The following is a 24,517-nucleotide window of genomic DNA, read 5'->3' on the forward strand; positions in this document are numbered from 1 at the left end:
ATGATGTTTACATGATGAACTCATGAATGATGACATTATGTTTACATGATGAACTCATGAATGATGACATGATGTTTACATGATGAACTCATGAATGATGACATTATGTTTACATGATGAACTCATGAATGATGACATTATGTTTTCATGATTAACTCATGAATGATGACATTATGTTTACATGATGAACACATGAATGATGATATGATGCCTCAGGGTTTATATTATTTATTATATTTTATATATTTATATATTTTGGTCAAGGCGCAGGAGTGGGGGGAGCAGGAGGTATGATAGGAGGTTTACATTTCCTTCTATTTTAACCCAATAAAAATGTATTGTATTAATATTAAATAAAGAATATTATGTTTCCTTGTGAGTCTGTAATCCAATATAGAGAAAGTGGGTTTTGTGTTTGTGTTTCATTTTGTAAACTATATTTAGTCTTGTTTTTATTCATCATCACCATCTTTTACATTTTTTCATTTTTTTTGTTTAGTTTACATGTTTATTTCATAAAAGATACTTCATATGATATTTTATTGTTGGTTAAAGTGATGTTTAAATAATAGTCAACATGATATACACATAATAATTGACATGTTGTTTACTTTGTTGACTTTTTGCTCACATGATACTCAACAAGATGCTTAAGTGGAAGTTTAAACTGTTTTTATGTCATTGTTGACTTGATGATGTGAACATGAGCTTCACATGAGTTATATCCCCGTTCGCCAAAACTGCTATAAATGTGGCTTCAGTATGATCTCATTGGTTCATCTATCCATGTGTGCTCAATCCCAGTACTTCAGGATGAGGGCGAGCAGCAACAATTCCCATCTACATCCGAAAAAAGTTGTGGGTCACCTTGGAGAGGTCAGCAGTTCATTTTAAGGAGGACATTAAGAAACAAAAGTTTTGAATCTCAACATCGTCTGATAAATGAATCAGTTCTCACAAGAATAAAAAGGAGAAAGGTTTTTCTCACCTGAGCTATCTCCAGCTTCAACACGCCCTCTGTGAAACCCAGATTGTTATCAGCCTTGATCTCCTGCCCGTCCTTGTACCACAGAGCAGACGTGTCCTTCTTCATGTTGCCCACCTAAACACAGAGATTAAGAATTATCACACCTTCACGGACATCTGATCATAAAACCTCTGCTGAATCAGACTTACTTTGCATTTCAGAATCACACAACATTCAGGCGTGACCTCGTAGCCCAAATACTCGATGAAGTGTGGCCCTGAAGTAGACACGAGTCAGTGGAGGAAACATTATTTACCGGTGAGTCTCTTCATACAAGCTCTCACCTTGTTTCCTGAACCACTCCTTCCTCTGGAACTCTGATTCCTTCTGAAGCTCCTTGAAGACTAGAAAACAAAAGAAAAATCTCCTATAAAGTCATCTCCAGCCTCTCTTAGTGCTTTCATTATTCAGGCATTTCCCACTGATGAGCCACAGAAATATTACGACTTGATGGGGTCTATAATCTGACCTACCATCGCCTATCAGAACCAGGCTGGACTGGTTGGTAGCTTTCCCGTCCTGCAGCTGGAAGGTGAAGGTCCCCTCGTCTGCCGGGGTCAGCGACTCCATGATCATCTCGATCACACCCGTGTTCTTGTCAAAGTTCATCTTGTACTTCTGCAACATACACGTGTTAGAGACAGACGTGTGTCATGGGGGTGGGGGGGGGGTGCTGCTGACAGACCTCCCCCTGGGACAGAGGGTTGTCGTTGAACACGTAGTCCACTTTGCCGTTGGCCGACATGGACTCAGCCTGCAGCCAGAAGCGAACTCTCCCCTTCTCCAGAAGCTCCACGGCCAACTGTGACTTCAGCGGGATGACTGGTGTGATTACAGGAAACCGTCAGAGCCAGGTCATGACACACATACTACCAGCGGCGGTTCAGGAACTCACTCGGGAACTTGTGGTCATGACTGATCTCCAGCAGCTTCTTCAACTCTGTCAAGAGTAGAAAAGTCACGTCAGGCTTGATGAAATGAAGATGAAGTGTCGGAAATACATGTAAACTATAGCGTCAACGCGGGGATTAAAGTTGTAACTTTCCAAAAGTCTGTAATCATTTAAGAGTAAAAACACTTTAGGAAGCAATACATGAGAAAAGAACAGAACAATCATGACTATTGTTGAAATATAGTTTTATGAATCTTTAGCACTTACTGTTGTGTTATCAGTTTTATCTTGACCTTTAAAGTATATATTTTATTGAGTATTGTTTTGATTGTTTAAGCGCTTTGTGGCCCTGGTCTGGAAAAGCACTATATAAATAAAAATGGCTTACTTACTTACTTACTTAAATAGTGAAAACCTAAAAACACAGCTATCAATCAAACTAAGGAAACTGTTGCCTTTAATCAGCAAACATAAAAAAGACCATGTCCATTAATTATGCACAGATGTGTAACCATAAGAGAAGTATATTTAATCACCCTGTGATGAATACGAACAAAATATTATTAAATTATATATTGGAATAAAAAACCTTCATAATTATTTTTGTAAAATATATTTCAATAATATTTAGCATGCTTACTTTTGATTTATCTTAATCGTTTATTTAATATTTTTTGAGAAATATGATGAAATAATTTAGGAAAGATTAAGATGTTAAGATGTTGATAATTCAAAAATCTTAACAGATTAAAATATGATCTGATTACACATGAAAATAAAAAATATTGAACACAATATTCTCACCCTCCTCAGACAGAGTGAAGCTGGAAGACGCTCCATCGGTGTGGGTGACGAAGCACGAGTAGATACCGATATCCTCCTCGCCTGGAGAGTTGAAGACCGCTTTGGACCTTTAGAGATTCAGATCATTAACCACCATTTTTTAACTGTGTGATGTGATCGGTTTTATCGCGGCTCCAACACAGTCTGCTTCGACTGACTTGTTTCCTTTTGTCTCCACGGTGAGTCTCGACGAGTCGCTGAAGTCTTCATAATTCTTGGACCACATGAATTTGGAGTCGGGGGTCAGATCTCCGCATTCAAAGTTGAGAGAGATGACTCCTTCGTCGTCAACGTCCACCACGATCTCCTTGGTACCTGCAACATGGAGGTCAGGGTCAACATGAAAGTGCTGATGGACTTTCCTCCGACTCACCTGGTTTTGTCACGGCCTGGACCGCCTCGCTGACCTCTGAGGGTCTGCCCACACCGGCCTGGTTCTGAGCGCGCACACGGAAGATGTACGTCTCTCCTTCCTTCAGATCCTGGATCTAAGAATTTGGCAGAAGTTAATAAAAAATAAAGACTATCTTTCCTCCATATGTTTAAATCACTAGCCGCCAAACCACTTTCATATTTTCAACATAAATCTCAACATCTTTATTCTTCTTGTTCTTTGTCTTGTGCTTCCTCCTGACCAAAGGTGGGATTACATTACATTAAATTTTCCAAGTGGCCAGATTATTTAGCGAGACTGTTGTGAGGGGCTGTCAAGACAATGGAAGTAAAAGAGGCTTAGTATGATAGCAAAACCTACAAAATATGCAAATGTATTTTGTCATTTAGTTGAATATCGTTTCCTCCTTGTCTAAATATTCACTGTATAAATAATAATATAACTATGGACGTGACAATATGATACACTATAAAGACAGTTTACTTGGAAATAAATACTTTTCTTTTGGGGTTTTCTTTTACATTAAGAAGTATTCACACAAAGAAGGACAAAAAAGAGTCTTTAAACAAAGAACTTAAATAAGTTATAATGTGATTTGAACAATAAATGAATTGAAAATGACAAAATAAATGTTTGTTTTCAGAAACCTTCTTACATTTAGTTATACAGTTTTAACACACACCTCATTAGGGCCACAAACTTACTCTCTAATGACTAAATATGGTCCTGGATCTATACTTTGCCTACATTGGTTTTATTTCAAAATATATGTATATTGTTTGTTTTATTGTTAAAGAAAAGGAAGTAAAATAATGCAGTGCAACATTTTCTTGAATTAAATAATGTAAAGTTCAACCTCTTGAGCAAGGCAGTAATAGATCAAAAGTAAACGAGTTGTTTGAACTATGTCAAGATAGATGCTGATGATGATGAAATGAAGGACGAGTCAAGGTCACCGGAGGCGACATCTACCTTGACGAAGGTCGTCCCGTTGGCTTTCTTGTTGACTCCCCTCCAGGATTCTTGGGGCGCTTCCGACTCCTTGATGTCGATGTAGAAGCCGTTGACGGGGTCGCGGCCCTGATAGACAGGCGGTCTCCATAGCAACACCAGGGAGTCACATCGCACCTCTCTAATCTGAAGGTCATGAGGAGGTCCTGAAGTGGAAGTTGAAGATCAAAAAAAAGACTTTAGTTTCTCTTTCATCGAGAACATTTAAAAAATATATATTGTCTCACCTGGAACGGCGATGGTCCACTCCTCACACAGGAAGACGTCGCTGGGCAGAGACGGGATTCCGACGCCGGCCATGTTGGCGGCCCTCACCTGAAACTGATACTTCCTGTTCTCCTTCAGGTCAGACACCTGCACACACACATCGACGAGTAATTCATGACTTTTGTTGCTCACATCAGTTTCTGGGCAATACGTTTATACGATACAAAATAATAAATATACCTTCATGTGTCACAAGTGTGTTCTTTTTAAGATACTAACTCAGGGATGAGCAATTGATATGTTGCCTTAAAAAAGTGTCTTAATGTCTTTATTATTTAGAATCAAATACTGTAAATAAGCATATCAAAAAGTGTGATTATGCCTATAATAATTTATTATAGAAATATTTGAACATGCTTAATTTACTATTTTCATTTTATTTTGCAAAGACATGTTAAATATTTAAAAAAAATGAAATACCATGTAAAATAGAAAGAAAATAAAAGTCATAAAACAAAAATCATTATACAATAGGAAATAAGAAATGATTCAAAAAGGATAAAATAAATAAAATGAGTGAGATAAAAGTGTTTTATGTTGTAATTTTCTTTAGACAAAGTTTGCTAAAAGTTTGCTACGAACTATGAATGTCCAAATATGTAACTGTCGTCATTATGTTAAGTTTCTGCATACCTCTGCCAAGGAGACTATTTCCAATGCCATCTGCTGGATTCTAATAAAGTTAATAGAAAATGTTGCTCAAGGGTCAAGGAACAGAACATGTTCCAATGTTTGGATTCCAGAAAGTGTCCCAACTCTCTGTAGTTCTATTCAAGTCACGTGACAAGTCCAGCATCTTAGCTCGACTCACTCTGTAGGCGCGCTCGCTGATGGCCTTGACGTTGGCCTCGCGCCACTTCCCGGCGACCCCGTCGACGACCTCGCAGTAGTCCACGAAGTATCCCGTGATGTCGGCGCCGCCGATGAAGGCGGGCTGCTTCCAGGCCAGCACCATGGAGTCGCGCTCGCACTCCAGCACGCTGATGGCATGAGGCGGAGCGGGCGACGCTGCGGCAACACAACAACACAAAGTCAACACCAGAGCTCCTCGGCTGGAGGTCGGTGAGGTCATGGCAGAGACGCAGGAGGGTGATCCAACAAATCCCCTTGGCCTTGTTTAGAGAGTTGAAGTCTTATAAAATCATTATTATGTTTCTATGACGGACGGTTTTCTGGGAAAGGTTACCTCGACAACTTATCCATGAGTCGATCATAATCTTCGACTTTTGTCTTGGACTCACAACAACCTTAGGGAACTATATTTAATACTTTTTTTTATCTATAGAAACAACTTCAATAACAGATTTAAAGTTACTTCATAATTAAAACGGCTACTATTCAACTCCTGTAAAAGATAACTGAAGTAACAATTTAAAAAACATAAATTAAAACCAGATTTAACATATTTGTAATACCTCCAACAAAACCAGGTACAATAAATACTTGTTAAATATATAGATTTTTTAATTAGTTATACTCAAGTGATCAAGGACAATATTTACAAAACAACTTTCCTTGTTAACTTCCTTATTTATTATCATTAGCATTTTTATATTATAAATAAATGTTGTGTATTAAATAAATATACTGCAGCTTCTTTTTGTTGCTATAAATAGACAATTATTGTTGTATTATTGTCACTACAGTTGGACGACCCTCTCCAGGTGTGCCTGAGTGTTAAAGGTTAAAGGTCTGAGGTCAGGAGTGAACTGAGCATATCTAGGCGTGGAAGGTTCAGTACGAGGACGAGTGACTTACCTGTCGGAGTGAAGATCTTATATTTCACCTTAAGAGGAGTAAATTAATCTGATTTATTTTGATGTTTGTTAATGTCCGTGTTATACATTCTGATGTCTATTGATTTCACCATTTCACTGATTTGATATTTTTCAATGTTAAATGTTGAATTCTTTCTTTTGGTTTTGTGATAATTTATTCTAATCTCAGGAGGGAAATCTCCAAATTCTTAGTTACACAAGCATATTTTCCAGTTTCTTTAAGTAATTTCCTCCTCTTTATTACAGCTTTCCACTGATGTTTTATTTTGAAATGCCATACATTTATCTTGGCATTCATTTTTTTTATTCACAATTGTTAATTATCATCATCTGATTTCTCATTTAGTTTCAATGAAGTCAAAATAACTGCTGAACCTCAACTTCTTTCTTGTAATCTTGATTTTTAATCTCACCACAATTTATTATAATTAATTTTCACTACCTGTTGTCCCCTTATTATTATTTTTAATAATAACATTTTTAACCCTTCACAACTATTATTTCATTATTTTTGTTAATTTTTCTCGGAATTCATTTAATTTGTCTCATATCTTTATTTTTTTTCTATTTAAATCGTTTTTAAAATCAGTGGTGTTGACTTTTATATACGTATGTATTTGTTTTTTTACTTCTTCGATAATTTAATTATTAAAATTATATATTATGGATTATTTGAGGAACAAAACACAATGAAAAAAATGTTTAAAAACTGCTGAGCCCATCTCAGCTGTGTGTCTTCAGCAAACTTTGTGTGTCTCCTGAACATGTTGTGTGTGTCTTAAGCACATGTTGTGTGTGTCTCCTGCACATGTTGTGTGTGTCTTAAGCACATGTTGTGTGTGTCTTCAGCACATGTTGTGTGTCTTCAGCATATGTTGTGTGTGTCTTCAGTATATGTTGTGTGTGTATTCAGTATATGTTGTGTGTGTATTCAGTATATGTTGTGTGTGTATTCAGCATATGTTGTGTGTGTCTTCAGTATATGTTGTGTGTGTATTCAGCATATGTTGTGTGTGTCTTCAGTATATGTTGTGTGTGTATTCAGCATATGTTGTGTGTGTCTTCAGTATATGTTGTGTGTGTATTCAGTATATGTTGTGTGTGTATTCAGCATATGTTGTGTGCGTCTTCAGTATATGTTGTGTGTCTTTGTCACATGTTGTAAGTCTTCAGAACATATTGTGAGTCCACAGCACATGGTGTGTGTCCCCAGCACATGTTGTGGGTGTCTTCAGTATATGTTGGTTGTCTCCAGAACATGTTGTGTGTTTCCAGCACATGTTGTGGGTGTCTTCAGTATATGTTGTATGTCTCCAGAACATGTTGTGTGTCTTCAGCATGTGTTGTGTGTGTCTCCAGCACATGTTGTGGGTGTCTTCAGTATATGTTGGTTGTCTCCAGAACATGTTGTGTGTTTCCAGCACATGTTGTGGGTGTCTTCAGTATATGTTGTATGTCTCCAGAACATGTTGTGTGTCTTCAGCATGTGTTGTGTGTGTCGTAAGTATATGTTGTGTGTCTTCAGCACATGTTGAGTGGGTCTTCAGTTTATGTTGTGTGTCTTCAGCACATGTTGTGTGTCTCCAGCACAAGTTGTGAGTCCTCCGCACATGTAGTGTGTGATCGGTGAAGGCCTGGTCTCTCCTCCAGTGCTCACCTGCTGAGTCTCTCCTGGGCCGGGCTGACTCCGCACTAGAAGCATCTACAGAGAACTCGCATGCTGGTCTGACCTCAGGCTCGCTGTGCACTACCAGAGCCGCGGCACAGACCGGCTCTACGACGGGTGCGCTTTTGCATACGTCAGTACGTGACTCACAAACCGAGTCTGACACGGACTCTGTTACCAGGTCTTTAGGGGCCCCGGGCCCCGGCCTGGCTGCAGTGTCAGCCTGAGCTTTGTTCTGAGTGTCAGGGAGAGGCTGGACAGTCGCATGCGTGTCCGTCCAGCGTGGCCTGTGATCGGTTAGTTGTGGGCCCGCGTTACCCCCCAACTCCGGCAACACACCGTGAGGGATGCCGCCCCCTACAGGAGTTAGCAGAGAAAAGCAAAGAGACACACTTAACAAAAGAACAGATTATAAGTCAGCCCTTCAATTTACGTCTTCATCTGACTGGAGGTGAAAAATGAAGACAAGATGATTAACAGGTGACATCGCGGTGAGCAGGCAGGCAGGAGAAGATGAGGCATGCCGAGGAAGGAAGTGAAGAATTCTGTTGACCAATTTTCTCCTGCATCGTTTGTGTATCTGTGTGTGTGTGTGTGTGTGTGTGTGTGGGTGTGTGTGTGTGTGTGTATGTGTGTGTATTTTACATATATGCATATTCATGTGAATCAATGTCTAATAGTGTTCATGTTTTTTTAAGTGTGGGATTTTGTGCATATGTAAGTGTTAACTTGCATGTGTATATTTCCATATATGATACTTCGATATGTGTGTGTCATACTGTAAGTGTGTATGTGTTTAGTTTATTTTTGTGCATGTTTGGGTGCTGTTGTATTTGTGCCTGTGTGTGTTTGTGTGTCCATCAGTATTATATGTGTTACAAATTAATAATGATAATTCATGTTAAGAAGCCTTACAAAAGTCCATTATTATTGATTTCCGGCTTTCATCTTGCATAAATCGGATTAAAACGAAACACTAGTGACTTTTAGAGGCAGAAAACTGAGCAGAAAGCCAGAGAGTAGATTTGTTAGTTCTGGATTGTGCAAGACATGTTAGTGTTGAAGCTGGTGTGTATGACGCACTGCTTTGATACGTCACTCTAAAAGAAATCCTTCATGCAAACATACACAGTCGTCTTCAACCAGGTGCGCCGTTAGTGCAGGTAGAGGGGACTTCTGGAGTGGGAGAGGTCTCAGTGAGGGTACCTTGTCGTGCCCAGGAGAGGGAAATGGAGGGAGGTTGTGTGTGACACTGGTCTTGTTTTTTAACGACCACTGCATTGGATCTCTTCGACCCAAATCAGAGGAAGTCCACAAGTCCTGACCCGTATCAGGCTGAGCATGAGCGTGAGAGGAGGGAGTGGGTGGGGGTGGGTGCAACACAGTGGTGGCGGGTGATACGAGTGTGTACAGTGGAGTGACGGGGTGGGAGATGGTGGAGAGAGTGTGGAGGTGGTGATGTCATGAGCTGCAGACACGTCTCCAAAGAATCGGAGCTTAGATGATCATAGAGCAGGATAAAGGAGAAACTCCACATTTAACAGTTTGTGGTGTTTGTCATGATTCACGTTATTTACAGTCAATAAAGTTTCTTGCTACTATCTGACTATTTGATATTTTCATTACCATATAAAATTATGAAATTACAAAACTATAGTGTCCAATTTCCATCAGGTCTGGTTGAATTAATAAATGAAAATTGCGTTCACAAACTAAATAAAAGTAGTACATTTTAAGCACCATTTTATACTTTTGTTTCTTTCCTATTTTCTTTTTCAATTGTACTCCACTTTACATCTTATTTCATATCCTGTTACAATTACAATTACAATTTATTGTCAAAAATATGCATCCTTATTCTATTAATTCAGAAATAAATAGATGGAAATAATTCATTTAAGATATTTTATAAACAACACTATTATTCTTATAAGAAATATTAATTTTGTTTAACATAAATTATAACCTTCACGACAAACACCAACAAACATTCAAAAAAGTTTGACAAAGTTTTCTTAAAAAAAAAAAGAAAAAAAGAAAAAAAAAAAGTAAAATAATTTAAAAATTAAATAAATGATCAAAGTTAAATAACACATGTTCTCACCAATAGCAGCCTTCACCAGCACTGCCTCAGACTCCGGAGAGAACTGGCTGAGACCAGCAGCGTTGACCGCTCGCACCCTGAAGATGTACGTCTCATCCGTGATCAGACCGTGGCAGATGAACCTGTCGAAGGAAGTAATTAAGTGCATAATTGCTCTTTGTTTTCATGGCATTTTTATTACAGTAGAGGGAGCCAGAAACAAACATGCTCAATATTCTGTATTGATGCTTGAGTATAACATAATATAATAATACTGTACATGATTGGCTTTCAATGAACTTTGACTTATCTATGAAGCCATTCGTTAAGGCCATTGCGAAATACCTTTAACCCTTGTGTTGTCTCAGGGTCAAGTCAACAAATGTGTTTGTGGTATCCCTTGTGTTGTCTTTCTCAACACAAGGGTTAAATATATTGTATAACTAACTATTACACTAATAAAAAGATAATAACATAGCCTACAAGTACCTTGTAACATTGACAGGTTTGTTGTTGCACGGCTCCCAGGCGTTGCTTCCCACCACGCTACACTCGATGTAGTAGCCTACCAACTCTTTGGCATCAGTCGACGCCTCCCAAGAGACCACCACCGACGTGTCCGTGTTCCGGGTGGGAACGACTTTGCTGGGGGCGGATGGAGTATCTGCAGAGGAGAGCTGATGTAAAAAACAAGATGATTCCTAGATTTTTCAAAAAGAAGAGAACAATGGTTTTCTCACCAAGCTTGTCGCCAACCGTGGTGGCCTCGGTGGGATCAGAGGGTTCCCCGACTCCGGCTGCGTTGCAGCAGCGAACACGGAAGCTGTAGGAATTACCCTCAGCCAGATCAAACAGTGCAAAGCGAGGAGATTTGACCGGGATCTCTGTGTTCACCCGCTGCCAACTGTCGGTGCCAGCGACACACTGACACACAAGAACACCAGTTACACTTTCACCTGAATTATATTATCATCAGAAAACTCACCTTCTCCACGTAGTACATGACACCCTCCAGACCTTTCTCCCCCGGGGGCTTCCAGCTGAGCACCAAATAGTTCCTGGTGGCCTCTGTCACCTGTAGTTCCCGAGGTCTCCCAGGAACAACGCCCTCTATCGGCCAACATTTGTATTACTTATTTTTTTTAATGATTTTTAAAACACAGTTACGAGTCATTTACCTGCAGGCTCCTCCACAGTGACGATGATCTGACCAGTCCAGGGAGCCGAGGTGCCTGACCACAAGACGTCGTGAACAAAGTGAACTTTTTCTTGACGTGACATCAGAGTGAGGATGGAACTTGATGTGCACATTTTTACTATTTATTTATTTATTTGCAATGCCAAAGAGGTTTTTAGATAATTTCCGTTATTCATTCTGTTGGTACAATACATAGAGAAATGAATGAACATATCTTGAAATTTTCAGAAAATGTGGTTAATAGTTAAAAGATAATTATATTTTGGCAGTTTTATCTGGATTCGTTACTCTATGTAGCCTCACCGCTTTCTGCTTTAAACCTACTTTTAGTTCTCTTTGTAAATTCCTCAACACTACTGCCTCCTGCTGTCCAATTGCTATTATTGCGATCTTAATTACTTAAAAAGTAACCGATCATAATGTTTTGATAAATGCATATAAAAAAATGAGTGAGGTAGAGGTCAGCACTATCCATGTTCTTTTCTATCGATAAGTCTTGCATGTACCTCTCATGCGGGCCCGGTCAGCCGGGTCCATGGCGGCCACCGGCTCGGACACTCTGGACGGGCGGCTCATGCCCGAGCTGTTGACCGAGCGCACTCTGAAGAAGTAAGAGCGACCCTCCACCAGCCCGGTGACGGGGAAGCGGGCAAATTTGATCGGCGTGTCGTTGCACTGGATCCAATGGTTGGTTCCCACCTCACATCTGAACACAAAACATTGTTCATCGTCACAGATTCAATTCTTTTTCGCTAAAAAATACAAATTGTCACACTCAATATGAGCCTATTTTACGATTATACCATTTCTTTTGTATCTCGTCCAATACTGGTTTTACGGTTCCACATAACAGATGAGATTTACCTGTCCACAAAATAACCCAGGATGGAGCTGCCACGGTCCACGGCCGGCTGCTTCCAGGACACAATGATGTAATCTTTATTAGCGTCCAGACAGCAGACGTCCAGAGGAGCACCAGGAGCTCCTTCCACTTCAGCATCGGCATCTGATAAACAAGAGGAAAATTTCAGTTATAATTGAATTTTAAGATTCACAGAAGGTTGACCTTCTGGCAGATGTAGACACACTGAAGAGCTGCAGGGATCGTTGCCAGGTAGATTAGGCAGCGATATTGGAGGTCATGACAGAATTAGCAGAAGTGAAACTCTATAGCTGGTGATATTTATAAAAACATATGTCGGTCTTAAAGAACAATACACAACAATACACAAAGAACAATACATGTCCATGATGTGAAAGAAGTTACACCATTATTATTATTATCATTGCTGTTGTTATTGTTGTTATTATCATCATTATTATTGCTATTATAAATATAATTGTAGTTATTATTATTATTATTTTAATATGGTGAAGCATGTATACATTTAGTGATGTATCTGCCTCATTTCAGCATGAAACAAGATAACTACATTTAATTTATGATAAACTGTTTAGATGACAAACGGTGATAAACAAAGTGTATTAACAATTTAAATAATGCCTACAATTTAACGGGGAAATTCTCGTGGCCACTAGTAGTGACTTAACTAGATTACAGATGTCATACAGTTCCAACGGTGACTAAAATGTATTTAACCTGCAGTAGTTAATCTATAATGGGGACTTTTGGGAATAAACGGTAATCAAAAAAAATTAAGATAAAAGAAAACCAAAAACCCTTCTCATATCCATTTTCACATTTTACATAAAATTCCCATCCATTTGCAACTTTTCTATTTTAAAATTGCATGAACTCAACATTCAAGTCATAAAATGTCTTTGTTGGCTGGACATGGTTCGACACAGCCAATACACAATTGAAATAGCTTTGATGCACAATAGTACTGACAGGTAATTATGTGAAGAAATAATAAATTCATCCTATAAATCCATTAAAACCTTTTGTTTGTCATTTATTTTTTCAAATAACTATTTTTTTTCTTTCCTTATTTTGTGTCTGTATTTCCTTTCCACAACTATCAATTATTTTAATGAGTGGTGACTTTGATTTTTTGACATTTTGGTGAGTATTTATTCTTCTAAATGGAACCAAAATCATTTCCACATACTTTTAAATATCTTCTTATTTATTTAGAAAAATATTTTGATAAAAACTAAACCCCCTTTTACAGCCTTTATTTTTACCATCACTGTATAATAACATCTCACTTTCTATTTGACTCCTCGTTACTCGTAAGTTCTCAATCATATTAAAGTCATATTTTGATTTGATAGCCCCTCACAACAGTCACAGCAAATATAAGTGTTCTAAGCCGATGCTTTGTTTGCATTTGGAGTGATGTCAGAAAGATTTGCAGCAGCGGTTGAGGAGCCACTATTTCTCCTTGAAGCAGATATTTAGTTTCCTTATCCACATAATCCAGCTGAGAATAGCTCACAAGCCGCCAACAGGATCATGTGCTGTTTTGTTTTGGAAACTCTGGACTATACCTGGTGTGGTCTTGACTCGCTGACCTCCGGGTCATTACTAAAGGATTACTTTTCTGGCATGTTCATACTCCACAGTGAGGAGCAGTGATAGGTCAAACTACCTCTACAGGCAGAAGATAAGCTTCTTTGAATGATCACTTGCACACCTGTGATCTCCCAGTGGGTCTGTTTGTTTACGCCAGTACATGTGCTGGTGATCCAGAGGCCGTGCAGCGATGTTGGAATTTACAGAGCGGACAAAAACAAACTGCCAAGAGGCGAACGTGTCACTGATTTGATGATCAGTATCAAACGGAGTGTGTACTCCTTTCTCTTCAGATGTCAAAATAAGAAGCTCAGTGTCAATGATTTTCTCTGCTGATTTACAAGAAGCATCTGGTCAAGTATTTATAACACCATTGTATTTTAGTTTAATTGTGCTTTGTCTTATTATTCTTGTCATGAAAAACTCATGGTTGCTTTTGTCAATTGGGAGTAACAAAGAATAGTTCTGGAAATAAGTAATTATATTTTTTCATTTCGCTTGTTGTATTCATATTGAAGACATGTGCTAATGCTTGTTACTGTAGCTACACAGTCCCAGTTTTTCATCATATATTACTCCAAATTTTTCACCCAACTCAAAATTGGACCTCTATTGTACTAATCAGTATGTGTTTGTTTGTACAAAACTCTCTTTTCAGTTAAATATTTACATTAGAAAATGAAGTTAAGCCCCGCCCACTAGAAAATGTTCTGCAGATTATCATAACCACGCCCACTCTGCTGCGATTGGGCAAGCATTGAGGTTTTTCACCATGTGTCAACAAGCCATAAAGTATCCACCTCTAAGTGACTCGTTGTATAAACAAAGCGGGCGCGATTGCAGTTGGCTGGAGGAAGAGTGAAGCCATTATAACGTCATAATGGACTCTCATAACCTCTCATTCGCTGAGATTTCAGACGGGGGAGTATTAGGTAATAAAAAAAACATCATCATGATGAGGGAATTACTGCATCTCAGGAGGAAGACTTCAACATTTTAAAACATGTGAGTGATTTAGGAAAGCTGGGTTGCTTTTTAATAACCAGACATGATCATAGGTGTTTCTACTAACCTCTGACGAAAACGTAGGAGGAGTAGGTTTCGTATCCGGACTTGGTGGCGACACGTAGAGTATAGAGCCCCTCGTCCTCCTTGTTCAGGTGTGTCAGAGTCAAGCCGGCGCGGTCACCGCTCCAGTGCATGTTGGTCCATTTAGAGGGACTCAGCAGAACATCTGAGAAACAGCTTGGGTCAGTATCTTTTTTTACATTCAGCTGACGTCAGAACCCACCGTCTCTGTACCACTGCACCTCTGGCTGGTACCGGTGCAAGGCTGGGTAGATGATGACGGTACATCCCAGACTCATGGTCTCACCCTCCCTTCCAAACGACACCCCGAACTTGTCAACGATGTGGATCTTGAAGTTGACGCCGTACTCTGAGATTGGACCGACTACAGATGAAAGCAAAGGTTTGCTGAGTTTAGGAGTGATGTTGAAGCGTGTGAGTGTGGAAGTGATGAGAACAGATGGATGGATTAGTGGCTGCAGGTGATGAAGGATGGAGATGAAGACAACAAGTAATGAGTGAAATGAAAACATGAAGGAGGGCTCAGAGGGTAATAATGCTGTCGTTGTGCATTCAATTCAAATATCAAGAAACAAAACCTAAATTTAATTTAAATGTATTATTCCATCGCTTTAAAATAAACACCACCAAATGAAAATTGAACTAATTTAATTCACATTTTAAAATAACAAGTTATTATTGCTCTTGATTATACTTAAATAAGACAATTATTTATATTAAGGAAAAATACTGATATAATAATGAATGAACTGTATGGTACACTTTTATGACAAAGCAAGTATGAGTTACATATTAACTTATGAGTTGATTTGATCAAGTAAAACACATTTACTGACATTTTAATTGAAGATATTATGTTTATTATTTAGAGAGGTTTGTTCTTTAAAAGGTTCATAGTGTTTTATTTATATAGGAAGGAAATTGTTAAGGACAGAAGAACAAGTTTTAAATGATCAGATGATAATAAAACAAAAATAGTACAAAGACAATGATGTTGCAACGTTGCTTGTCAGCAACCTTGCTGTGACACACAAGCTGATGACGTGTTGAATCAAATAAAATCTATTTGAATGTTACAACAGAAGGGGAATCTAGCTACGGGTGTGATCATGCACACAACGTGAAGTCGCTGCAACACTTTTCAAAACCAGATACCTGCAGTCCTGGTCCCTGTATGACCACCAAATCATCCGAGGAAACAGGAAAGTTATTAGTTGACTTGTCAAAGCTGCAGTTGCACTTATAGCTGTCATTTATCATTTCAATCTGATGTGCTGGAGCACTTTCATTCAACCCTGATAGTCCTCACACCTCACTGGTTGACACTTACGTCTGGGTGATGGGAGAGATTCGTCAACTTCACCTTTGAACCCTGTGTGGAACAAAGACAGCAAAGATGTGAGATTTTTAATACTGAATCATCACAGAAATACTTGACTAACAATATGTTTAACTAACGTAAAGATTACATTTAACTAACTAGCAAGGTTAATCTAAAGAAGTAGATTAATCTGAGTAATTGTTAGCAGTATTTTTAAAGTCATTTTGGGGTTTTTCTTTGCAATTGTAATGGCACATTACCAGCAGCAGATCGAAGTCATACACCTGAATGATTTTCATAACCTTAGTTCCTATTAGAAATTCATGAACAGCAGAAAAATCCAATTATATGTCCCTTATTCTATCAACATTATATGAAAGATTTAAAATGTGTGTTAAAAGACCAATATTTCATGAAAGTAATGAACAATAAATATGCCAGACGAAGTCTAATATGGTTTATGAATATACATTAAAGCTTCTCGACTTCAGATTCCTGGTCTGCCTCAGTATCATCGACAGTAGTTAAAGTGTTGAAGTTTTATTTTAATTTGTGGACTGGAGCTCCATGCACAGACTGTCTTTTCAAGCGTTACATTAAACTTACTCTTCACAACAACCGAGGCGAACGCAGACTGCTCTCCTTTAGCGTTCATGGCCGAGACGCGGTACTGGGCTGTGTCATCGAATTCACATCTGAAAGACGAGAAGATCATCTGATTTACACTCGTCGTCACATTCTATCCCTCTGTGTTTCACTTGCCCTTCCCCCTAAACTTCTCCATAGCTCTATGTGTTCCCTCGATCTGAGCCAGGAATACTCCTTTCAAAAATAGCGCCATCGTGATGTCACTCGCCCAAAGTGTCGGGTTGCTTCGAGGTTTTAGCTTTCTCTTCCACGTCATATAATTTCAGCCTCATCCAGGAATATTGTAGATGATGTCCTTCTAAAGTTCAGTGTGTGCGTGGGTGGCTGTCCAGGGTGTTCCCTGCCTCATGTCCTGTGAAGCTGGAATTTGATCCAGCCTCATGGATAGCAATGATGAGGACAAATGTTCAACTCTATTGCAGATTATTATCTAAATTGTCAGATTGGTACAAAAAAGTTGTCTTTTAAATGTGTGTCTTACTATTCTTATAGTATTCATTTACTTTTGACGGCCATAGTTAGCAAGTCAGCTGCAAACTTCACTTTGTTATGGGGCAACGTAGCAGGTTGACTCAATATTCAGGAATCACTCGATTATTTTTTTACTTATTTATTTGCTACTTCTAACATATTTAGGGGGGCATATGTCTGGATTTAGGCCAGACATTTAGAAATTAAGGCTGGTAGAGCCTCTAGCCGGTCGCTAAGTTGTTCTTCTTTTCGTGGTTTTACTTGAACAGAATGCCATGTATTACCAATAGGGTGATACTTTCGGTGAAAAAAAAGTGTCACTTAATTCTCAGATAAAAAATAGATGGTTAAAAATAGCACGCGATTTTGACAATTTTCATGCGTAGTGCACACTTTGTAGCTGTGCGGTGGAAGTTAGCACACACAGAATGAGTGTAACTTAATGAGAGGAACCATATGGAAGTGGAAATCGTAAAGACAGAGCGAAGTATGTTTGAACTTCCACTTTCCCTGTAGATGCAGCCAGAAAAGGGCAGAAATATTGCAGGTTGGTATGTATTCTTGGTATTTGTGAGTACAATATTTCTTATAGTCTGTTTATTGTGTACTATATTTAATTAAGCAAATAAACACTTCAGTCTTCCAACAAACTGATAGTAATGCATCATACTGATTGTATGCATGGGCTTTAAAAGAAAGTCTAGGATCACCCTGGTTGTAAGTAAGTAAGTAAGTGATTAGTATTTATAGAGCGCTTTTCAAGACCACAAAGCGCTTAAACAATCAAAAAATACTCAATAAAATAAATCCTTAAAAGGTCAAGACAACACAGAGACAAACACAAGAGTCTCAGTTGTCTGTTGTTTCCTGAGCTACTGCAGCAGGTGGATGTGATTTTTCCTCATTTGTGAGGCCATATTGAAGAACAGGATACTGAAGATGGAGCCCTTCTCGTATCTTGTTCATGCCTATATTCTCTTTTTGTGAATTACATTTTTTTTGTTCATAGTGTATTTGTCCTCCTGCTGCCTGAGCCTACTTTTTGTCGATTTATTCAGTTCCATTTGGACTGTGAAATTGACACTATTGCGATTAAACATTTTCAATTAATTTCATTTTTGTCTGTTCTTTGGTCTTTGCATCTGCACTTGGCTCTAGTCTACACCTCACAAATCTAATAATCTAAAATAGAGGTGGACTGCTGCACACTCACTGTTCAATATTCGGCCGCTATGGGGTGTTTTTTACTTAGTGTCGTTTTTTGTTTACATTAAAACAGTTCTATATGCAGTTTTGTGTGTGTGTGGGGGGGTGTATATATAATGTCAATGTATCTGCAAATATAAGGCAGCTATCATCTAGTATTCACTGTTGATGTCTGACGCCACACTTACTTGTTGATCTCCAGCGAGTGCACGCTGTACCGGCTCTCAATCTTGTACTTGCCAGGGTAAGCAAGAGGTTCAATGGTCACATTGTTTTTGTACCTTAATGTAGTGAAACAAGGGGAGAAAAGAAAGGGACAGAACAGAGGAAGTTGAAAAGATGTTGAAAGAGATGCATGAAAGATCGAACATGGAAAGTAGAGATCAGGGTGGGGATGACGGGGTGACCTACCAGACTACTCTGGGATCTGGCCAGCCACTGACGGTACAGTGCAGTCGCACACATTGCTTCTCCCACACAGTGTGAGAGCGAGGTTTGATCACAAACTCTGGGACGTGCATCAGGCTGTCTTCGTTCATTCGCTTGTTGTGCTCCTCGTGCTCGTAGAGCTGAAACCATCAGGGAGTTAACGTTTCTTAACATGAACAACTTCAAGTGTATGAAAAATAAAACCTTAAAAATCAAGATGCATCTTCACAATCTTTTTCAATCCAACATCTCAACACAAACAAGGCTGTAATCAAGTCACTATCTTGTTGCACGTGTAAAGAGCGTAAGCGCTACATTATGTCCTATGAATAGACGACAGAGACGAGGCCTCTTCTAGTGTTGCAACTCAACACTTAAGATGACAACACTCTGGGGATGCTGCCGCGCTCTTTCTCCAGGAATACGAGCTCTGCAAGAATGTGTCACCTCGTGGTAAAGAACTCCTTCATGGTGTGGAGAGATTAATTCAACCAGGAGGTCGCAGTTGTTTTTACGATGCTCTGTGGGTTTGCATAATCGCTCTGGGAAATAAATAGCTTCCTGCTCCTGCAGAGGGACGTGACGACCAAATCTCATCTTAATTGAATGACACACTATGTAATGAAAATCTGTCCTGATCGTCCAGGGAGTTCCTTGCCTATTAACCCGGCTAGCTGGGGTAAGCTAAGGATTTTGTAACCAGAGGATAATTTCAACACAATATGACCAATAATAATTCTACAGAAAAGCAAAAAAAGTGGCATGACTTATTCTAGACCATGTGTGTCAAACTCAGATGCCAGCTGACTCTTTCTACAAAGCTCATAGTGTTTACATCTTTAAAAAAAAATCTAAATGCGATGCAGATGGGAGGGAATTCTAAAGTAACAAGGTGGTTAAAGAAGGAAAATACATATGTTTTTACACAAACCATGGTGTCATATGACTTACAGCCTCTTTCAATACACTTGTAACTTGCCAGCACTGTCCGTTTGAAAATACACTCCATCAAAAAAAAAAAGGATTTGTATAAATAACATCAGCCCATTTTGACAGTGAAAAAAATGGCACCACAAGGTGCCAAGTGGGAAATCAAATTTCAAATGTGCTCCTTTCCTTTATTTGCTGTTGGATACATTAGTTGCATTTTGTATGTAATATAAAAATGGAAACATTTCAACAAGTTATTTTGGATTTTATAGGTTTCCATTGTGACAGGCTTTATCTTTGTTTCGTTAACACAACTCTTATAGTCACACAAGTAGTAATACGTGGCTCTGGGTAGTAACCAAAATATTGCAGATACATGCAGCTAAAGTGAGTCCAAATTTGAAAGGATATGAACGGAGCTAAGGAGACTTATGTTCCCCACTAACCGTTTTGCTCAGAGTGATGCGATCAGCAGACTCCCTCATGACTTCCTTCCTGGAGATCTGCTCAGACCTCTCCATCTCTATGTTGCTGGTGAACAGGTCCCTGCGGGCCATGTTTGCAGAAGTATCCCTCGCTCTTACCCCGCGTGTATCCGAAAATCCAGAAGCAAAGTCCGGACTGAAAGACGGCACATCAGTCAGTAAGGACTTTTGGTATACTGGTCCACTTTGGTGGTTACCTGCTCCTGAAGATTGGCACCACGTAGCCGATGATTTGGTTCTCTTTATCCACAGCCAAGTACGTCGGCTTGGCACTTTGGTGTAAAGGGCTAAACCTGTTCAGGTCTAGTCCAGTTGAAGAGGAGACTTCAAGTCTAAGGCACAAAGACGTTTGTGAGTCTCAGAGTCTAAGGTGTTGATAATGATTTAGAAGTGGGAGGATTACAATGATGGGTCAGAGGTGACGGGTGAAATGGTTTAGTTTAGCAGATTTGTGGAAGTTAAATTGAAACAACATCAAACAAAATCGGCCACTAATTGGTGCTAAATTATCCAAAGTAGACCACAACAGATCAAAGATTTTTCATGAATATGTTGCTCCACTTCATAAACTAATTTACTCATCAGGGACAAAAAAACATATGGCCAACTTAAATATACAATATCTACAGTGTGTTCTGGGTCTACTACAGGGGAATCCTGGAGTCCAGGAGGCTCAAAAAAGGGATCTCTGCTAGCTTTTCTCATCACCCTGTTGCTAACCGCTTGCATCTATTTTTTTCCTTGGCTCTACGCAGTATAGATGGCAGTAGATACATGGAATAGGTGGTAGATCCAGACCTTGTAATTTTAATTAGCTCTTTCCTTACCCTCAAAAAATGATACCCCTCAACCGCACCACCTACAATACTACAATTATTTGCTTCTTATGAAGGCAAAAGGGAAGTGACTCAAACCTGAAATAACTCAATATCCTACTCTTTACCAAACGAAAACCCTGGTCTTAAATCTGGAGGAGCTTTTTCTCCTCCTAAAAAAAGTTCGAAGTCACATTGAAAAGGAAACACCTCTGTGTTTCTCACATACAAAGACATTAAACAGTTTGTCTTTCACCCCTCCATGTGCAGGACCTGAGGGTCTGAATGAGGGGTGACATAACAGGAACCTGATAAGGTGGCCTGGGCAAGAGAGGTGACGGGTCAGCTGCCCTCATATTTCCTAGGTCTATCTGGGTCATTACTGTGACCACTTACAGGCTGAAGTCACTCTGTCTAGCGTGATATCTTTTATTGCGATGGCATTAAACACAAGCCCACAGAATTATTGCAGCCACACAAATTCTAATCATGAATATTTCTGGCTGTCGTACTAACAGCAACCACAGTGTAAAGTTGACACTTAATCCTAATCTCCCAGATCTGTTGACACCTTAAAAGCCCGGGTACAAGATACCCAGCATTCTGGTCTTTAGAGTCATTAAGAAAGATTTGAAAGCGGATAAAATGTCTATTTAATGACCAGTCATCTTCACTGTAGGACTTAGCTATGAAGTAGATACACACTGAGTCTAGGAAAACTTCTATTCAAAGGGTCACAACACACATGTTACATAACTGTGCAGTAAGAATGTGGCGTGACTAATATTACAAACCACAACAGTTACTCCAGAGACATAATCCTACTATAGGGCCGTACCAAACATTTGTCAATTCATTTTGGTTTATATGTGTTAAACCCAAAAAATGTCATGATCTTTAACTCCCAGTTTTTTCAACCATTATTCACAGCTTGTGATTTTTTTTATACATTATGTAATTGAACTATCATTTTCCAAATTTGTATTTGAGAGATTTGGGAAATCATTTTTTCAGATTAGACGTCGCATTAGCTAGCGTGCAGAGCAAACTGCTTCTACTTCCAGTATCTGAAAATGTACAATTTTCTACAATAAAATGGGAAAATAACAGAAAGAGGGAGAGGACAGTACTTGGGGCTCACAACCAATTCCTTGTTTAATGATCCTTGTTCTAGCTACAAGTATAGGCACATTAAGTTTGTTGTTGGGACTCATTGAGCGAGAATCCAAATCCAAATCAATAATAAAGAAAGTTGTTAGTCATTTTAAATCATGTTGGGTTGTTGGTTTTTTCAGGCAGTGAGCAGGAACATGCATTTGAGTTGGAAAAAACAAGCCAGACTCTTCAGGTGTGTTGATGGAGGTTGACAGTGACTTGGGTAACAGTAGTTACTTGATAAGAAGTGACAGAGCAAGGGGGGGTTCCAACAGTGTTCCATGATGGGTGATAGAGGGGAACTTTGAAGAGGGAGTGTGTTAAATGCTTTTCCTGGTAGGCCTCCATCTTTATCTCCTTCTGCTCCTTCTTACCCCCGACTCCTGCTTGAGGTGCCGCCACTTGCCGAGTACCTGCTGCTGGACTCGTAGTGGCTGAGGGTGGACTGGGTGTCCCGGCTACGGTAGCCGCGGTCATAGTGGCGGTGACGCTTCTGGTAGAAAGGTAAAGATCCAGCCATGCTGCCGGCTGCTACTGTTCTGATCCCTGAGGTTCTGTTCCGCTTCCTTTGTGGTCGTAGGTTAAAGTTCAAGAGCAGTTTATGTTGTTATTTCAAGCAGCTTTTAAAACCAACTTTGCCATGTTTCTTTTCCTAGAACATGGATTGTTACTAAAATGTACAACATTCACTTGAAAAAAATTGTAAGAACAAAAATTAAATTAAGATGTATTATGAATGTTATTAAATTAATATTAAATAAAATAAATAAATGAGAATGAATAAATAAAAAAGTAAAATATATTCAGGATAAAAGCGTAGTAAATGCGTAAAAGAGGATTATAATATAAATATTAACTTTAAATTACTTCAATTTCAATTTTCCTGTCTTCGGTCGATAATATTCAAGTTGATGAGTAAATTGGAAAAGTGATGACACATCTCAGTATAATCTGATTATCCCAGGAGCACTTGAATGCACCACCAGGAAGTCATTCAATCTGTAATTGAATATTTTTTTTTACTTTCCCATGAAAAAATAAACAATTTGTTGTTGGTTCTTGAAAATGAGCCAAATATATTTTTCAAGTGAATACGATACATCTGATAAAACTTAACCTGGACACTAGAATAAAACAACACAATGGTTTGGTAACCTGCAACATCAGCAGACACAACAGGTCATCGTCAACAGGCAACAATGCAATAGTCGATCATGCTCAAACAACCAGGTTCATTTACAAAAACGTACCGCCAATGCCAACTCCTAAAACCACGAGATTTTAAAGAAAAGTTGGTCCAAATCCTCAGCAAACCTCCAGGAAGGTACGTACAGCGCTGCGGTCAACACAACAAAAATAATATAGGCCTCTGCCAGGAGGGTCCGAGCGACAGTCGCAGCCTTTTATGGTGACACAGGAGATAAATATAGAAGAGCAGAAAGTTTCGGGGGGACAGAGACTCCCAGGGGTGAGACACATACATGGAGGCGGGTCTCAGCCAATGAGAGTTGACGACAGACAGGTAGGTAAACAATCTCTCCGCTAGAGTTGATGTCATCCTCTCCACTAAATCTATCAATACACTACATATTCAATTCTTTTTCAGGCTTAACACTAGTTTTCATTTCACATATCATATTAATGTTAACATGCTCCGGGTATTTATTGGACTTTAAATACTACAATGAAAACGTATTCACTGAAAAAAGGATCAAGTAACAAAGTTGGTTTTACATTAGCTGCCCATATGGTGTCGCTGTTTCACTGCACAACAGTTTTATTCTAAAGTAAATGCAGATTATTGTTTCCATAAAGTGAGCTGAAAAGTTTTACGATTACTTAGCTTTAGCCTCGGCTGGTTAGCATCAGTGGGTTAGCTTTAGCTGTAACATTTTGAGTTTGTCTTCAAAAAACCTTTCGAGCTTTATTTTTTTATTCCAATCACTCTTCAAAATAATCCTAAATAAAATCTCCTCACAGCAGTCAAGAAGCGACATGAAATTGAATGAATTACTGACCATATCGCGCTTTCGCTGCTAATGCTATTTGCAGCCATGCTATTGTTACCATGGCAATACTCATGACCTTCTCCAATTGGCTGCATACGATGACGTCACGTGTGTTTGTTATTTTTCTCTAATTTATCGATTTTTTTTTAAGGAGAGAGATCAATCTACCCCCCCAAAAAAATACATTTCCCCCTTACTAAATATAACTTGGTAAGTCGTGTCACTCGTTTATTTTCTGAGAATCCATCGACAGAAGCCGTCTGGTCCATCTCCAGCAGCTTCTGTCATCAGTCTCAGCTGTGATCTAACTTTAGTCGCACT

The 24,517-nt window shown here is 39.0% G+C and overlaps 1 protein-coding gene across 3 annotated transcripts in view; it reads right to left on the minus strand.

Annotated features, from left to right (window-relative positions):
* The window catches only part of myom1b (myomesin 1b), a 28,667-nt gene extending 5,093 nt beyond the window's left edge, over positions 1–23,574 (minus strand). The window contains exons 1-31 of one of the 3 annotated variants that reach the window (XM_087789188.1): positions 23,438–23,574; positions 22,562–22,753; positions 20,415–20,549; positions 20,179–20,353; positions 18,785–18,942; positions 18,562–18,654; positions 16,655–16,743; positions 16,058–16,099; positions 15,883–15,897; positions 14,930–15,091; positions 14,711–14,872; positions 12,024–12,165; positions 11,666–11,865; positions 11,140–11,193; positions 10,947–11,071; positions 10,702–10,885; positions 10,451–10,625; positions 9,983–10,104; positions 7,870–8,235; positions 5,246–5,442; positions 4,395–4,521; positions 4,129–4,313; positions 3,136–3,250; positions 2,921–3,077; positions 2,724–2,830; positions 1,923–1,967; positions 1,713–1,849; positions 1,501–1,645; positions 1,312–1,371; positions 1,177–1,244; positions 989–1,102 (exon numbers count right to left, since the gene is read on the minus strand). In XM_087789188.1, the coding sequence (XP_087645314.1) occupies positions 989–1,102; positions 1,177–1,244; positions 1,312–1,371; positions 1,501–1,645; positions 1,713–1,849; positions 1,923–1,967; positions 2,724–2,830; positions 2,921–3,077; positions 3,136–3,250; positions 4,129–4,313; positions 4,395–4,521; positions 5,246–5,442; positions 7,870–8,235; positions 9,983–10,104; positions 10,451–10,625; positions 10,702–10,885; positions 10,947–11,071; positions 11,140–11,193; positions 11,666–11,865; positions 12,024–12,165; positions 14,711–14,872; positions 14,930–15,091; positions 15,883–15,897; positions 16,058–16,099; positions 16,655–16,743; positions 18,562–18,654; positions 18,785–18,942; positions 20,179–20,353; positions 20,415–20,549; positions 22,562–22,707 (4,002 nt within the window). In that variant the 5' untranslated portion in view covers positions 22,708–22,753; positions 23,438–23,574. The remainder of the gene's footprint in view (positions 1–988; positions 1,103–1,176; positions 1,245–1,311; positions 1,372–1,500; positions 1,646–1,712; positions 1,850–1,922; positions 1,968–2,723; positions 2,831–2,920; positions 3,078–3,135; positions 3,251–4,128; positions 4,314–4,394; positions 4,522–5,245; positions 5,443–7,869; positions 8,236–9,982; positions 10,105–10,450; positions 10,626–10,701; positions 10,886–10,946; positions 11,072–11,139; positions 11,194–11,665; positions 11,866–12,023; positions 12,166–14,710; positions 14,873–14,929; positions 15,092–15,882; positions 15,898–16,057; positions 16,100–16,654; positions 16,744–18,561; positions 18,655–18,784; positions 18,943–20,178; positions 20,354–20,414; positions 20,550–22,561; positions 22,754–23,437) is intronic. The other 2 variants (XM_087789190.1, XM_087789189.1) reach the window with 2 other exon arrangements.
* Positions 23,575–24,517: the final 943 nt, after the last annotated feature.

Source organism: Callionymus lyra, chromosome 4 (assembly GCF_982586985.1).
Source record: "Callionymus lyra chromosome 4, fCalLyr1.hap1.1, whole genome shotgun sequence".
Lineage (NCBI taxonomy): Eukaryota > Metazoa > Chordata > Actinopteri > Syngnathiformes > Callionymidae > Callionymus > Callionymus lyra.